The 18262-nt window shown below is 37.2% G+C and overlaps 1 protein-coding gene across 1 annotated transcript; it reads left to right on the forward strand.

The window, feature by feature from the left end:
* Window positions 1-331: 331 nt before the first annotated feature.
* On the forward strand, window positions 332-16520 carry LOC121512638 (lysosome-associated membrane glycoprotein 3). Its single transcript, XM_041792005.1, has 9 exons — window positions 332-458; window positions 3570-3674; window positions 4679-4777; window positions 6451-6561; window positions 9327-9409; window positions 9642-9764; window positions 12744-12822; window positions 12911-13081; window positions 16216-16520. The coding sequence occupies exons 1-9, from the start codon at window positions 398-400 to the stop codon at window positions 16353-16355; spliced, it is 972 nt and encodes a 323-aa protein (XP_041647939.1). The 5' UTR covers window positions 332-397; the 3' UTR covers window positions 16356-16520.
* The last annotated feature ends 1742 nt before the right edge of the window (window positions 16521-18262 follow it).

The raw sequence follows: 18262 nt of genomic DNA on the forward strand, positions 1-18262 counted from the left end.
TGAGGGAATCTGATTTGTAGATCTCCTTCATCCTTAAACCTGACTAACAGAAGCTCAGTATAGACTGTACCACTGTAACTTTAGTTTTACAGCAAACACTTCTTTAACTATTTTTCTGTTAAAAATAGATTTGTGGGTATTGTTGCTTGACTAAGCTGCTTGTGCTCCTCTCTTTCACACTTCAACTGCAGTTAAAAGACTCCCATAATAATAGGTGTCAGTGTAGTGTTGAGAGTCAGCCTGCCCCCTGCTGCACTGCATTTCCTGTGTGGGTCATTTAGGTGTTAAACGGTTTCATATTTACAAGCCCAAGCCCACATTGGCAGCACTCAAACTGCTCTATTCATCTAGTACTACAGGTTTAGTCTACTCTGCTCCCTTATTTTCTTAACTAACTATGATGCTGATTTCTCAAACAGGGGGATGGTCTCTGTTTCTCCTGGCTGCTGTTATTCCTGGTAAGTTTGATATTATCTTATTTCACCTTCAGACAATAAACTCAAAATCATATTTTTTTCATTTCTCTTAAACCTGAAATATTTTACATCTGGGAGACTTTTAGTTGTTGAACTTTGGTCTTTAATGCTGCTTTTATAGCCCCTTTAAAGAGAGTTTCTTTTGTCTGGTAAGACTGCAATCTGCTCTGGTTTCCTCTGTTTCATGCTCGTGCTTGCTGAAGAGGTCTTCTGTGACCACAATTTTTCCATTTCTCATGCTGTGGCTCATCTAACAAAAGATATGACGATGCTTAGTGCCACTGATGGTATAGCAGACTTGCACCTAGTAACTCATCAGTTATATTGCAAAAATAGTACTAACCAAAAAACACGTGCTATTGTTTAAAAGGTTTTTCTTTTTTGTATTGTATAGAAATTAATCACAATTTATTACACATGCTTAGAAATTAGCCTCTGTTGAATTGCAAAGAGGACAAAGTTTAGAACAAAAATGCCACCTGTTATTTTTCCATTCTGGCTTTAAACTCACTGCATCATTTGATTTCCCAGAATCTGTTAAGACTTCTTACACAGTTAAGCACTACAGTACCTGGTGGTCCCGAGCCAGCTGCACGTTTTTGATTGTTTGCAGATTTACACAGACATTTCTAAAACTTGGGTAAATGTCATCTAAGTCTAGTCCTGCATTCATGTCAATGCATCATGCAGCCTAGTCACCCAGTCATCAGAGTGGATGAACTGAAGTGGTCTGCAGGAAAAACGCAGAGAGTTAATAGCCCAGTTAAAGGCCAAAATACAGATTACTACTGGGTAAAGTACACATCTCAAGATGGAATCCCAGACATATCCAGTAATAGTCTTTATGAGAATATTCGACCAAAATTTTACTTTTTAAATTTATTGTTAAAATGTGAAGACAAAGACAGCAAAGTTAAACCAGCTCTTCTAGTATTTTATCATGTCATGTCATGTCTTAACATTGGTATTGAATCATATTTTATCATTTTGTATCCTCTCCTAATCTCCGATCATATTGAATTGTATTTTATCATATTGTAAATCAGGAGTCATCAACTCCATTTTCACAAGAGCCAGCTTTTTCCTGACTGATGCTGTGAGGGCCGGACATTAAAACATACAGAAATATAATCAACATTTTAGTCTAATTAACATATTCTTGTAAAAATATCCCTCCAAAATGAAAGGAACTTTTTAAGCCTTTAACATAAGATCAGTCACCTATACAGCAGCCAGCCACAAGGTACAATTAAGATATTCTAGCTGCATATTTCTTCAGCCCTCTTGATGTCTATCACTGAGTTTGATGTTAATATGCTGTGTCGTGATTGGCCAAAAACATGAGCAGGAAATGGATCTTCTGTGAAGGTTCTAAGAGGAGATAATGGCACTCTTAAAGAGCCTTATGTGGAAAATTGATGTCAAAAACTGCAACTTTAATCACGATAACAACAATAAGTATGTGTTTACCATGTCAGATTACAGAAGTACTATGTGCTTCTTGTCTGATAAGCTGCTAGGTTAAAGGTTTTATTTAACTTCAAGAAAAAAAGTTCAACAAAAGCATGCCATATTTTTTCCCTCTGAAATTTTCTGAGTTTAATAATCCTCTGGGGGACAGATGGGAAGCCATGGGGGGGGGGGGGGGGGGGCTGATGTAGCCCCCAGTTGATATGTTTAATCATATTGTATCATGCCGTATAATTCTGTATCCTGTCGTGTCACGTTGCATCTTATATATCGAAGGCTTTATATTGTATTGTATCACATTTGCAAAAATAATCCAATTGCAATTTTTGTCCCCAATATTGCGATTGCAATTTAATATGTGATTACTATCAGGTTCCTCATCTTATGTATTTTTCAAACAATAAATCATTCTACATTATAACCTACATTCAATCAGGAACATGCTCATCATAAATTTGACCATTTTATTGCAAGATGGATTTACAGATTTACTTGGCAGAGAAGGCTCTGCTGAGAAGATGCTCTCTGGGTTAGTCAAGCAGCATGCTGTGACTTTCCAGGGAGCGCTTAGCTAGAAACCCCCAAATGGACAGATGCATTCATGACGATGAAAACAATGAAATTATTTCAGAAGCAATTAATCCACAGTAGCATGAATCTGAATATGAGGGTGCAACAAGCTTTCATCTATAAAGGAGGAAGCTGGAGTGGAGGATGTAAAGCTTTGCCAGCAGCAGCGTGGTGCATGAGCACCTATGCAAGCAGGGATAAGAGACAAGTATGTCATATTTAAATGGACCGCTTTGTTGACACTTGAATGTAATGTGCATAAAATCTCTGCTGCAAAAAGAATGGAAATATCAAACTGGTATTTTGACACATTTCAAGTTAAAACAATATTGCAACTTCTACGATTTGTAAATTGCAGCAGGCCATATTGCAGTTTAATCTAAATTGCAATTAACTTTCCAGCCCTATTTTGTACCATATCAAACTGTGTTGCATCTATCCGATCATAAAGTATCATATCATAACGGACCAAGTGTACCATATCGTATCATGTTGTGTCTTTTATGTTGCATCCTACTGAATTGTATTGTATCATATCATAATTGTTTCATATCTTGTTGTATTGTGTTATACAATACCATATCTTATTTTATTGTACTGTCCTGTTTAGTACCTACCATACCATCATGATAACTGATCCTACCATACCATAGTAAATCATATCTCATTGTAACATATAATACAATATCATATACTGTATCAAAATTAAATCATATTTTATTGTGTTAAACCATAACATATCGTAATTGTGTGGTATTGTTTTGTATCGTTTTGAATTGTATCATATCATATCTTATTTGTTTTATTATTTCTTACCTACTGTATGGTACGGTATCGTTTCATATCATATCCTAATTATTATGTATCATAATGTTAGTGTAATGGTGTTAAGTGTTCATTTTACCCAGTGTTATATCAGTAAAAACCCATCTGAGTTTAAGCTACCGTTATCCAGCAGTTTTTTGTCACTAAATCAACCTTTATGTACTGTCTAAAGTATACTGTTAATGACTTACCGATTGATGAGGACTGACTTGTTTCTTTCTCCACCAGGTGTTCACCTCCAGGAAAACAGCAGCTCCATCCAGCCTGACCCCACCTCTGAGCTGAACACTGAGGTTCAGATCAATCAATCTGTTGTGGATTTGTCTCCCAAAGGTATACACCTGCACAACATCAGTTAAACAAAAAATATGTATCAGAGAACCATGTTAGTGACCTCTTTTTACAAGCATTTACAAAAAATTATACAAATACATCGTTGGATGCCCCAGTGATGTTAAAACTGCAGCCATAATGGAAAAATTGTGTGTTGTCTACTTATGTGCAAAAAGGGCTTGTTGCCCAGTTGTTTTACTTTTAAGAGTATGCCTAAGACTTTGCTTTTGATTGACCTTAAATTCGAGGCTGGTTAAGACTTGCCTGTGACTAGCCCCAGTAATGCTGCTATAGGCTTAGACCGGAGGGGCACTTGTTAGACTGAGCCCAACTCTCCTTCCGTATTCATTCTACACACGTTGCTTTGGAGGTTTTGAGTTATTTCCATGTCAATTAAACAGAAATCTAAATTCAGTCAAGTGGTTACATGCCAGTTCAACCAGACACCTCATGAATGCACCTTTATTTCTATTGTGTAGATCAAAATATTACCATACTGTGCTGCTCCTTCGTGATGTCATCTGTCCACTGTGCTGGTTTACACTGGAGCAGTAGAATGGGTAGGACAGGCCCAGACAGGCCCATTAACCCTGGCAGTGGTGCGTTGTTGTGTTACAGCTTAGGCACAACATTTAATCAGCATCGTGAACCTACATTAATCAAAATATTAGTAACTAATCAAAGTGACTTGTAATTATTATGGTAAGTGTGATGATATTTAACCATTTAATCAACTAACCATGCACAGTTCTAATTCATTCTCTAATGCGTTCCCATGCATTTAACTGAGCATGGAGTGTGCCACCGACATCGTAGATCATTGTTGCTTTAACATCAGTATTACAATAATTTCCCTCAGAACTAACGTGTTTTGACCTAGTGCCATTGTGGTGTTAAGAATTCCTTTTACCCAGCCCCTTGTAGGTAAAAACATTTGACCATAAGCTTTGTTTTGATACAGTATGCTGACAGTGTTGTTGAGTTTGCTTCTTTTTGTCCACCAGGTCCTCACTTCCATGGACACAGCAGCTCTGCCCAGCCTGAGTCTGAGGTGCCCACCGAGGCTCAGACCTACCACACCTATGGCAATATACCCTCAAGAGGTACACACCTACATAACACCATTTTTGATAAAAAGGTCGCCTGTTTATTGCGCAAGAAGTCATGACAATTAGAAGACAGTGCATGCCCAATTTGATTTCCAAGATATATCTAGAAATGCAGCCATACTGGGAATGCTGGAGTGTTGGGCTGCAAAAGTTGTCTTGAAAATTAACCATTGCATTGAAATCCTCCTGTAATGTTGTTTTCTTCTGGCCTTTAAATTACTTGGAAGATCTATGATAATACATCCTATGTCTCCCATGTTAGCTTCTCTGCTCTTGCACCTAAAAAGTGCAGAAGTTAATCAAAACATTCTCCTCACATATTTGGCTGCTAATTGTCTGTGGCATGTCTTTAAGAGCCCTAAGTGCCCTGTGACCTCTATAACATCATGTTTTTAAAATGTTAGACTTTTAGTTGTGCTTTGAGTGTCCAGTTGTAGTACAGGAGGCAGACTCATGAGTTGTCATTCCCACTTCTCCTTTGGAATAATGTACCAGTTAGACTACTGCAGATGCAGTCTTTTCTTTCAAGCAGCTTAAAACTATTGTTTGATAAAGCTCAGAGTTAGGGGGAGCCTTGTTATCCAAGGCCCCTCCTCTTTGGTATAATCTACCAATCAGGGTCTCAAAGGCAGATGGGCTGCAGATGGACTTAAAACTCTATCTATCTTCGTACAGCTTATTGCCAGGTTTAGCTCAGGCTTGACTTGGACCAGCCTAGATTTGTGCTGCTCTGGTTTTGAGGTTCTAGAGGACTTGATACAACTGACTTCTTCATGATAGTTTTTAAGCTCAACATGCTCTCAGAATGTAGAACTAAGTGTTTATTTCCAGATTTTCCTATTGTAATACAGGAGGCAGACTTATCAGTAGTCATGCCTCCTTCTCCTTTGGAAACATGAACCAATCAGAGTACCAGAAGCAGATGCAACATCTTCTCTCAAGGGCTGGCTGAAGACTCTTAATTTCTGATAAAGTTTAGAGTCAGGAAAGCCTGCCTATCCATTTGAATATGGGAGGCAGAGACTTTAATTGATGGGCACCTCTCCTTTGGAATTATCTTACAAGTCAGGGTCCCAGACGCAGATTCAGTCATTACTTTAAGGGGTGACTTAAAACTATTAAGCTTATTGCCAGGTTTAGCTCAGGCTTGACTTGGAATAGCCTTGACTTATGCTGCTTTAAGCCTGGACTTCAAGAGGACTTTATACACTGACTGAGCTCTGCTTCATGATAGAGTCATGTCCCATTTATATCGTTTTTTAGCTCTACTAAGCCTTTATTATCTTTGCCTGTGTGGATATTGTCTCACATTTCACCTTTTTATGTGGTTTAATATGACACCAATATTACACTTATTTTTCTGAGGACCAATGTGATGATTTGACCCCGTATCAGTGTGCTGTCCTGTGTTCATTTTAACCACTACATCGAGTGAAGAAAACTACTCAAATTATTTTTTTTTATAAGCAATACAACAACAGAATGTAGTAAACAATCAAAAACTCTGAACTGGTATCACCTTATCTTAACTCAGCTGTGTTGGAACTTAATTTACCCTTTATTTTCCCAGTATTTTTAAGTGTTTAGTGATGCAGTTTTCCACCAAATCCTGTTGGATCACTCTGAGAATAACCTTGTTATTTCATAAATGTCTCTTTCTCCTTCAGTTGCTCAGGGAGACGGCGGCTCCTTCCAGCCATTTCCTGACTATGATTATCCCACTGGGGATCAGATCTACCAACCTGTCCTTCAGCCGTCTGAGTCCATCCCTCCTATAGGTACACATCCACACAACAACACATTTATGAACAAAAAATATGAACATAACCACTGTCTTTTTCTGGCTCACTTATTGTACAAAGATGTCAGAAATAGATGGAATCAAAGAGCAGCAGCACCTCAAGAGTATAAAAGCAAAAACATGCAAGAGGACTGTATAAAGGTGTTTTTGAAGATGTGCCTTTGGGTGCTGTCAGCTGTTGAACTAGTTGGCTTTTTGAAGATGAGCAGATAATCAGGAGCTGTATTACTTCAAGGCTGTGAAAGCTGTTATTGGAAAGTGAAGCTTGATCAGTAAAGTTGGTTCAAAATCTGTTGGAACTCTGTGTTTTATAAGACTGTGATTAAATAAAGGAAATGAGGATTTTCGTGCACTTACATGAAGTTATAACTCATGAAATCACTACATGTAGAATGTAACTTTGATAAGTCAGTTTATAGTCCGAAACACATTTCTTTTTCTCAGAGAACCTTAGTCACTGATAAACTCTAAAAAATTATGAAAATTGATACATAGATTGCACATTTCAATAAATACAAAAGTGTGCTCTAACAAAAGAAAAAATTTCTGAATATTTTTTTCCCCAGTTTTGCATTCAGCCTTACATTTAAAACATTTCTGACACATAAAGGTAGATTCACGGTGCATTCAGAAAGTATTCAGATCCCCTTTACTTTTTTCAGTTTTGTTATGTTGCAGCCTGATGCTACTTGAAAAAAACACTCAGCACGCCATTATAAGAAAGTGAACGCAGAACTTTAGAAATGTTCGTAAATGTATAAAAAATAAAAAAGGAAACATCACATTGACAAAATCCAAACATAGGAGGGCCCATGCTTAGTTTTTCTCATCAGGCAGTTATCTACACTTTTTTAAAGCAATTTTGACACACATTAGATTATAAACACCAATAAATCTACACACCGTTCAGGCAAAAATTACGTGGTTCAGTCTTTGAATAAACATCCTTTACAGCCATCAACCTTTATTTCATTTTAAAACCATTATACAGTGTGTTGAACAGGGGTGTCCAAACTACAGACCGGGGGCCAAAAGGAGCCCATGGTCCACTTTTGATTGGTCCACAGCAAATTCTAAACATAAAATGAAATATGGCCCACATTTGAACATGAAGCTTGTGCCTGAATGTATTGTACATCATAGTTTCAGCACAAGACGGTGCTAGCATGCTAATTCTGTAAACAAACATCTTGATGAGAAGGATTTATTGATGCGTTTTTTTTGCGACTAATTGAGACAAAACTGTACTGTACATGGTAAATTGGCAACCAAAATAATAACAATATCTTGTTTTCTAACTCTGTTATATTATGGCAGCAAATAGTAGTACCAATAATATTCCAGGGGCGGAGCCAGTGGTAGCTATGGCCAAACAGGGCTCCCTGAAATCTGACTGGCATCCCCAAAAACCTGGAAATGATTATCTATTTGCCTTGTTGGGCATTAAATTGAGCATATGGGTTTAGTTCAGGCACTGCCATAATTGAGATCAACTGATCTCACACAGGTCCTCATCAGCTGATGGCCAGCTGATAGCTCTAAGGACGCTATTGGCTAATCACTCTCATGCTGCCTTATTTAATCTGCTCTTGCCACGTTCTGCCACCCTCTACGCAAGCTGCTCTTGCAACCCTCCTCCACCCCAGCTCCTCCTTCACTGTGGTTCTGTCTTAATCAATGCCGTATTATCATTGATGCCTGCTCTGCTCTGGGGTTTTTGCTGCTTCTCTTCCTGCTTCAGGCTTTTCTTATCAACGTAGGAAGAACAGGAGCGTGTGCTGCTCCTGCTTGATGCTTTCCTCGTAGGCTCATGGAAGGGCAGGGGGATCCCAGAACAGCTATAACACCAAACATAAAGAACAGCAATAAGTGCTAATAAAGATATATTTATAGCTGCAAATCATGTGTTTCTTGACAAAGTGGTCCTGACTGAGCAAACCGTTTAGGCATGCTCAATCGCTAAGCATACATTATATTGTTTTTAAAACCTTTTATTTACCTCACCTAGTGGATATTAAAGTGGCCCCAGCATCCTTCTGTGTTTCTGTATGTGGCCCTCATTTGAAACAGTTTGGACACCCCTGGTATTGAAGATCAATTATTTTCACTTCTTCTGCCTAAAACATGCAGACACTATCTGACATTTATTTTTTTAATTGTCACAATATGGATAGGGAATTAATTAAGCTGCCACTTTTTATTTAAAAAGAGCATTAAAAGCAAAATGTAGGGTTCTATAAATAGAGAAAATGTAAATATTTGATATTAATATTATTTTTTATACTGTAGTATAAGCTTTTTTAAGTAAGTTTTTTACATGACACAAAGCAGTTTAAACACTGCCATGAGCCTAAAAGATTTGGGGCTTTTGAGAAAACATTTAGGTTTTAAGCCCTGTAAGCCACCCCCAAGCTCAGTCTATGGACACAAGTATTCAGACCCTTTGCAACAACACTTGAAATTTGAATCTCATTTTCTCTCTTTGCTAATATATTTCTACTCATCCTCACACGGTGAAATAAAGGTTATTGGTTCTAAATTGTTCAGATCTGAATCTGTATCATTAGATACCGAAAGGGATGTGTTTTGGATCAGAGCTAAATCATCAATCAGGACTTATTGTATCATGTTATCATGTCAAATATATCATTCATATTACAGTGGCTATTTATCAGTTGTGTCTAGCTCCTGTGTTTAATGTTTATTCATGTTTGTGCACATTTGGATGTATTTCGTGCACAGGAAGCTACATGCTGAAAACCCCTGATGGGATACCGTGCATCAAAGCCACAATGGGAGTGGAGTTCATCATCACTGAAAAGAAGGTTAGAGGCTGTGACTGGGTCAGCACTGTGTTCATGCATTTTTTTTTTTTAGCACATTCTGCAGAAAGTGTGCATATTTGTCAGCATTTGTTTCTGAGGTGTTATAAGGTGGTTTCACTGGTCAAACTGTAGAAATCTAAAAGATCCATCAGCTCTTTTTAAAACAGACACATAATTTCTGTGAAGCTGACTCTTGATGCTGAGTGCTGTCTCTTTTGTGTGCTTTCTGCAGAAGTGGTACTTGAGCCTGGACCCGTCCAGGGTCACCACCAGCGGTTACTGCATTAAAGATACTGCTGTTCTCTGCCTCACTCTGCCAAACAATGCCGCCAGTCTGCAGTTCACCTTCAAGAAGGTACACAATATTAGACAATTAGATATAATATTTCTCACTGGAAGGTTTTCATGTTGTCCATTGAGCAAAGAAAGGCAGGCAGGCAGTGATTCAACCAAGAACATTTAACCTCAAGTACTGCACTTAAGCAGAAAGTATTTGAGTTGTTTGTAGTTGACTTAATGTGTGCATTTCATGCAACTTTTATTTCTCCAGCTCTACACCAGAGTGCTGGAGAAACTTTTTTCTCCAGTGCATTTTTCCTGCCTTCAGTAGTACTGTTTAAATTAAATTCAACATATATTTCTCTAAATTAGGTGCAGTATTAACCCAACAAACTAAATGATTTTTCATTTAGTTTTCATTTCATGAGAAAAAAATCCTCCCTCTGAGACTATTCCTTTCTATTTCTACTTTTTTATGTTCTCTAACTTTAATTTTCTACTTATAATTCCTTCAATTATCTCTCTTACAAAGTATTCCTGGTCAAGACAGCAGCATAAAAAGGTTGTTGCTTTTAAAAGATTGAAGAAAAATCAGCAATCAGACACTTTTTATGTAACTTTTACATGTTTGTTGAAGCATTGGTTGAAGAACACATTGAAGCAGTTAATCATAGATAAAACATAAAAACAAACAGGCACAACACGGCACAATGACTGACTTTTCTTTCAATATCTTGAGGTAAATTGTGGCCTATATGTGTTGGTAGGCGTCATATGATTTGTAATCTGTCTCTTGAATGGAAATGATGACATGCTGCTGAACTCTTGGCCAGCTCACCCTTGAGATCTGGATCTCACCAGGCCTTCATCTGATTAAACTGGGTTAAATAAATGCATTTAACATCCTGTGATTCAAAATAATCAATCAGTAGTTCTTGTTTTTCTTAGCTTCAATACCACTTGTCATCATTTACTCTGAGTTTGAGAGCACAGAAAGTAAAAAGGGAGAATGTTACACGATAGTACAGTACCAGCTGATTACCAGACAGATTAGCATAGCAGGCTGAAGTGCAATGTGGAAAAACTCAAACAGTTAAGGAATAATAGCACAGGCACGGGCCAGAAATTTGGATTTGCATGAAAAGGAAAACAAGATTAACACAGATGTCCAGTTGAATGGAATAATGGAAGGTGTTTTTTTCCAGTTGTGTGAAATAAGCACAAACTCTTTGGCTCACAGCACCGTGGGGAATCAGCTATGTGTAAGAGGTTTTAGTTTAGAAAGAAATGCTTGACTTTGCTTGTAATGGAAAACAAAAATGTTGCTTCCACATCTGTGTTTTTGTTAAAAGATTAGTATTCTGTTGGTTAAGGCTGCAGCAAATTCAAAAGCACATTATTGTCACCAAACATTCTTAGACACCAGCTATGTGGAAGTCCTCCATTAAATACAGTTTTCATGTTTTATTGTTGTGAAAGTGGGATAGGTAGAAGGATGATGCAGCAGAGGGTTTTATCAGCTGATTGGTGTCTGCAGTGTGTTCATAGATGACGTTCCTCTGAAATGTATGGTTACTATTTTCTCTCCTTTTCTGTGAGCAGAGATCATCTCAGCTGCCCAACAGTAAATTAGACTCTAATTAGCCCATGTTATTCACAGTTTCACCACAGGATGTCACTAATGTTATTTTACTCTGGCTGAGGTTTAACGGTGTCAGACTCAGCAGGTTCTGAATTTAGGTCTCATTTGAGAGCCTAACAGGGTCAACATTTAACCATAAACTGTCAGCCTCACTTCCCCTCAATTATGGGGGGTATGCATATATATATATATATATATATATATAGCACTGACGATAAATAATTTTCAAAAAGTCAAGAGGAAGTTTAAAGGCTCAAAATCTGAGATAAAAAAGGTAAACTTGTAAGTTCAAAAGGTCAGAACAGAAATTTAAAAATCTAAACATTTTAAAAGTCAAATGTGTGAAATAGAAAATCAAAATCATGAGTTTTAAAGGTCAAAATATGAGATCAAATTCAAAATCATGAGTTTTAAAGGTCAAAATATGAGATGAAATTCAAAATCATGAGTTTTAAAGGTCAAAATTTGAGATAAAATTCAAAAAAGGAGTTTTAAAGGTCAAAATATGAGATAGAAAGTTGAAATCATGAGATTTAAAGGTCAAAATAGGGGGTACAATTCAAAATTGTGAGTTTTAAAGATCAAAATATGAGATGAAATTCAAAATCATGAGTTTAAAAAGGTCAAAATTTGAGATAAAATTTAATTTTTTAAATCACAAGTTTTGAAGGTGAAAATTACATATTTTCAATCATGAATTTTAAAGGTAAAAAAGATATTTGACATCATGACTTTTAGAAGTTGAAATATGAGTTTAAATTTTAGATTGTGAATCAAAAAAGGTCAAAACATGAATTAAAAAGTTGAAATCATGAATCAGTCTTAAATGTGAGATGGAAAATTGAAAATATGAAATATGAAATATGAAATATGAAATAAATTCATTTTCCCACATTCCTTACTTTTTATCTAATTATTTTTACTTAACTTTTTCAATTTTTATGACTTAATAAGGATATTTAAACCATCTAGGAGGAAACTTGCAGACATCATACTGGTGGGCCAGTTATGAATATGACATGAACTTGTGGGCAGGGTATAACTGTACCACGGTTGGATTTGGTCCCCGGGCCTTGAGTTCGACACCCCTGGTGTCTCAATACTTTTAGAGTTTTACGTACATTTAAATGACTGTTACAGCCGTTCACAGATGTTATTTTGAGCCATTAACCTCTGCAGTGACAGGAGTGAGAGAAAACACTTGGACGTTATTTTTACGGGTTAAAATTAACCTTACATTTTTCTGCTGCATCCAGACAATGACAAAACTTAAGCTACAACCTCACCAGCTTTAGTGAGGACTGAGTAACTTAGATGCTGGCTACTTGTGTTTGTGTGGATGAATATGATTGTGTCTGTTAGAAATCAGGGGATTTATGAATCAGCCTCAGTCTGTGTCCATTATATTTTCAGCTCCAGCCCAAGAATTACTTCTGTGTCACCGAGCTAAAAGCTCATGTTACTCCTCTGCCCGTCTGCCACAGATGTGCCAGTAAGACCACAGAGAGACACGCAACACGTCTACTATCAAACCTGTAAGAACTGACACTGCTCACTGTTTGACCTCCTCTTCCTCGCAGATAAGACTTACGCCGGTGTGATGGCCAATGGGGAGCTGTTTACCACAGCCACAGGACAGAGCTACAAGTGCTTATCTGAGAGTCTGATTCAGATGTCGTCTCAGCTGAAGATCAAACTGGTTCCTCTGCAGGTGCAGGCCTTCAAGCTGGACAAAGGACAGTTTGGAAAAGGTAACTAACCTGATTATCGGCATGAAAAGAAATGGGTAAATCAAGCTGGCTTCACAAATTTCAAAGCGTGCGTGTGGGTTTATCCTGCTTTAGCAGGTTTAGCACTAGACTCCTAATAACATCCTGCTGAAACATTAACAACACTCAGTATTTTGAAGAAGGACAAATTTTTAACTGGATTTTAAATGTTAGTTAACACAGGGCAGTTTTATCTCTTCTCTTTGTTGAAAAGTCATTGCTGAGCGGTTGGTAGTGATGTTGATTTCTTCAGGAAGAGACTGAATAATCTGATCCATCCCATGCAGTTGTCAAAGGCAGCCTGGTAAAGGAGGGGGGGTAGGTGCAGAATTTCTTGATCTTGCCTAGACTTTTCATACAGTTAAGTATACAGCAGTCTGCCTGAATCAAGACTTTCCATCAGTTCACTGAACAGGATTAGGTCTAAGTTTCATAGCAGCTCACAGTGCATATAGATAAATGATAAAACATCATATTTAAAAGCCTAAGATTTCATCTTAGGGCTGCTGTTGTTTAGTGGCTTGGTTTTCAATAGGTAGGTTAGGATCCAAAAGTGGGTCATGAAGCAATTTTCAGTGGGTCACAGATTTGTGCCTGGAAAAATATGTGGAAAAAAACTCTATGATGTGCTTTAACCCTCTGAGACTGGCGTTATCATGTACGACAAGAAGAGACATGTGTTATTCAAAGTAAAGTCACTTTTGAACCATAAATCAAAGTCACTTGCTGTTTTCATCTGAAAGCCCTCCACTGAGCTGTTTTAATGACGCTATCCACGCCTTAGCTCTTACAGAACATTTTCTAGCAAGCCTGGAAATTAGGTGACCTTCCAGGGTCTTTAAAGATTAAATCCACACCAATAACTCTGATATTAAACAGCTTTATATCCATTTAATGACACATGTTTGAACCGTTCCTACAGCTAGCAGCTAACGCCATCAGCCATATTTTGTGTTTGTATCCCAGAATGCATTGTGACTGGGCTGTGACAACCAATGGCAGGCTGTCCCATTGTCACATCATGCTTTGTCAAACAGCATCTGTGCAATCACTTTGAAACTGGCAAAAAGAGCCTGAATGACTCATTATAGAGAAAAAGAGACACAGCGGCTGTGATGTGTCCGTCTGTGTCACTGCAGACAGGAAATGCTTTGAATAATGACTCAAATTCCCAAGAACATTTTAAGTAAAAACATAAATATTTTGAAGATTTTTTTTTTTGTCACAGAATGATTTTTTCCCCCATTTTTGGTTCCAAAGAGATGGGAGAAGAAATTCATCCAAAAAAAAAAGACGTTTAGAGCTTGACTGTGCTCCATTTGACTGATGTTTTACAAACTTTTTCAGACAAAAAGTCCAGGTGAGAAAAAAATGTTTGGGGACTCAGGGGGTAAATTTTGTATATGTCTCCTTGTCTTTGATGTGCTACAGCTTTTGTTCCTTAGGTTTGGGGGGGTGGGTGGATCCTGATGCTAGACCAGTTGAGAACCACTGGTTTAGTGCATACTACATTAATATTCTCCCATTGGTGTGTGACGGACTGTACGCAGATGACACAGTATAATATGCATGTGAGTAAAGAAAAAAAAAAATTTTTTTATGAAAAACATTGTGTTCCCAAATATTTATGCAGATGGACATATGACAGAAAATGATCTCAAGTTTAAAAACTTTGATGTCACACAATGATTTGTCTTACTTTCATTACTGTATAGTCTCAACCAAACAAGACTGTCTTAAAACCCATCAGGCCACTCCATTAACAAGCTCTGACTATTCTGGATAGGAAATCACATCAGTGATGGCGTATAAGATCATCTATAATGCTGTTGCTCCTCCACCATTGGAGAGCTTTGTCCAACTTCACTCTGGGCACATGAGCAGAGCTTTAAGGCCTGCACGAGCAAAGACTGTAGTAACCCTAAACACGGCTCCACCTCTGCTAATCTGCTTGTCCTTTTAAAGCCATGAAAGCATGGAGTAATCTCCCAACCAATCTGAAACTTTGCATACACTGCCGCATTCTCTCACGAGGAGTTAGGAGTGGATTTTAAGGAACCAGTGTTTTCAGCATCAATTTGACATCTCAACAACTTTACTTCAACTTTGAGATGCATGTGCATCACACTCAAATGTGTGTATGTTGTTCTGTGCACTCCTTTTATCTTATCACGTGTGATTTTGTGTTTGCACTTGCATGGGCATCTAATCTGTGTTTTATTGTTTTGCTCCTTTTTCAGCCCAGGGCTTTAAATGGAAATAAGCTAGTAAGCTAGATCAAGTACTACGCATATTTACTGTTATTGAGACTGTTATTTTGTACATTGTTTCCAATACAAGTATAAATATGCTAAACTTGAAGCTAAGCCTCATAGTCTGGTTTATTCTTTGAGTCTGTTGTGAAAATAGAGAATCAGCTTCTGACAAAGAAACAAACATAAGCACCAGTGTAGGAAACTTTTTCATGCATTTTTCCATTACTCTTAACTCTTTTGAGCCTGTTTCTCCAGCATTCAGCTTATATTTCTTGTTTTCACAACACGGTAATAAGCATCATTGTAACTAGCAAAATATTCTTTTATCTTCCAGAAATCCTAACCACCAAATGATTCACTCTCATACCATTCGCTGCATTTCTGATTCTGCTTGCATTTCATATGTTTTGGGAGTTCTCATAGGTTGCAGATTTCTTGAGGACAGTTTTTGTTACCCTGTCATCCATGTTGGCCTCTCAGCAAATGTTTTGCTGCTTAATAAGAGCTCTAATTTAGAGCTTTCTATTAAACAAAAATGTGTATTTTGAGTCTAGTTTGCATGTTCTCTCTGTGCATGCATGGTCTCTCTCTAGGTAATCCATCTTCCTCCCATCACCAAAGACATGCTCATTAGGTTAATTGGTGACTCTAAATTGCCCGTAGGTGTGAGTGTTCCAGGGTGTACCCTGCCTCTTGTCCAATGACAGCTGGGATAGGCTCCACCTCCCCATGACTCCCTGTGAGGTTGATTTCACAAGTAAACGCTCAAGTGACTGCACAGATCCAGACATGATGCAGACATGTTTTCTAGTATTTCTGATATTTAACTCATTTCTTCTTGCCTCCTGTCTCATGTTTCAGAGGAGGAGTGCTGGGCTGACTACACCAAGCGAGTCGTCCCCATCATCATCGGGGCCGTGGTGGTGTGTATTGTTCTGGTCGCTCTGGTAACTTTCCTGTTCATCAGAGACCGTCGGATACAAGGTTACGACACCCTATGAGCTGAAACTTGATGAGGAAAAAATCCAGGTCAAAGAAAATGTCTTATTTGTGACAGTCACAAAAAGCTTTGCCAGTTTTTCACGCTTTAACTTAAGAGTGAAATTTTCCTCTTGGATCCTGATTTTTTTTTTTTTTTTTTTTTTTTTTTTTTTTGAGGTCTAAAATGATATTCCAGCTATAAATGCAGTCAACAGCATTCTTTGTATTTAATTTTTTTTTGTTAAATTGAGTAAATTAAGTTTATTTTTAATCTTCAGATCTCTGTAGAATTACACGGTGTATCCATTTTGCACGTTGCTCCCTGTGTTGTAGTTTCATTTATTCCTAGACTATAAAAAGTATGGGATGCAGTCAGTCATTTGGTTTCTGAAGGGGGCTTTTGAAGTCACAGGGATCACCGTGTTAAAAATGCTTTGACAAACTAACTTTCTCAGAGCTTAATCACAGACCAAGTAGTGGAGCTGAGACGGGCCTTAAGCCTCCTGACATGTGCCCATAAAGACGTGATTTATTCTGACCACATCATTGTTTGAATAAGGCTGTAAAAATTTTTTATTTCTGTTGTAAACATTTCAGCATGTGGCGTGAATGTGACTCCTGGTGCTTCTGCAGCTTTTTGCACTTCTAAGCTGGCTTCATTTCCCAACCACAGGGGTTGGCACTTGAATTTATTAGTTATTGATTATGACCATTATTTCAAAAAAAGGGAATTAGGCTTGAAATGACTTACAGAGCTCTCAATCAAACATGTAAATAAATGAACTGATTGTATTTCATTATTTAAGATAAAACTCTCAGACTTTAATAGTTATTTGTAACTTTGTTAAATCTGCAGAGAGCTAATTTAAATCAAAGTTGATTTAATTGGAGTTTTGAAACAGTATAACTTAACTTTATTAATCATTTTAGCTTGGTTACAGGGTGCTGTTTTTTTGCATGAAGATGTTTCAAACAAAAAGTGTTTTGTTTTAAAATGTGGTGCAAAACTAAAAAAAAATACAAAGACTGCAATATAACTGTATAATAATGGTGTCCAACTCATTTTCTATGTTTTAATTGCTTTAAAAGTGTTTGAAATAAAGTGAGATTAATTCTGTTATTGTGGATGTGCATGCATTTTTGTAACTTTGTTTGAATATATCTTTCAGGGCTTTTATGCATGTATTTATGGAGGAAGACAGGTGATAGAATCAGAAATAGAGTGGGGGAAAGACATGCAGGAAATGATGCCCCAGGCTGGACTTAAACCCAGGCCACCCACATACCTGGGCACACCTTAAACCACTAAGCCATCTGCGCTCCTTTGTGACCTTTATCTGTAAAAAGATAACTTTATTTTGGTCATTTTTCATCTAATATAACTTTCCAGTATTAAAACCACAGGTTTGATTAGAATCCAAATAGGAGTGAAAGTGTAGAGGCTGAGAGCTTGGTACAGAAGGTGTACCTTTTGACTTGTTCTTGTCATCTCCATTTAAATTTGTGCAAAACAGTGAAAAACTAACATGTGAATGAACAATAAAGTGCATCTTTATAATGAAGTGCATTATAAGAGTTTTCATTTATTTATTTATTCATTCAGTAATGTGTACTTTTTGTATGTAATGTACTTAAGTACAGACATCTATACTGTACTGACTTCAGAATGTACTAAAAAGTACATGTACACAAAAAGCTACTAAATTAGTCTTTTTTGTAAATATGATTAACATGGCAAATAAAAGATTAGAATTTTGAATCAAAACTTATTTGAGAATTTCTACAGTTGATCATGATTGATCCCATCCTTTTTTACCCTGTTTCAGGATTCCACTTTTTTTGCATTTAAAACCATTTTTGAATCATTTTGGATTATTCTGTCATCTTAAACTAAGGCTCATTGACTTTCTGTTTGAATACAGACCTG

Source organism: Cheilinus undulatus, linkage group 7 (genome assembly GCF_018320785.1).
Source record: "Cheilinus undulatus linkage group 7, ASM1832078v1, whole genome shotgun sequence".
Classification (NCBI taxonomy): domain Eukaryota; kingdom Metazoa; phylum Chordata; class Actinopteri; order Labriformes; family Labridae; genus Cheilinus; species Cheilinus undulatus.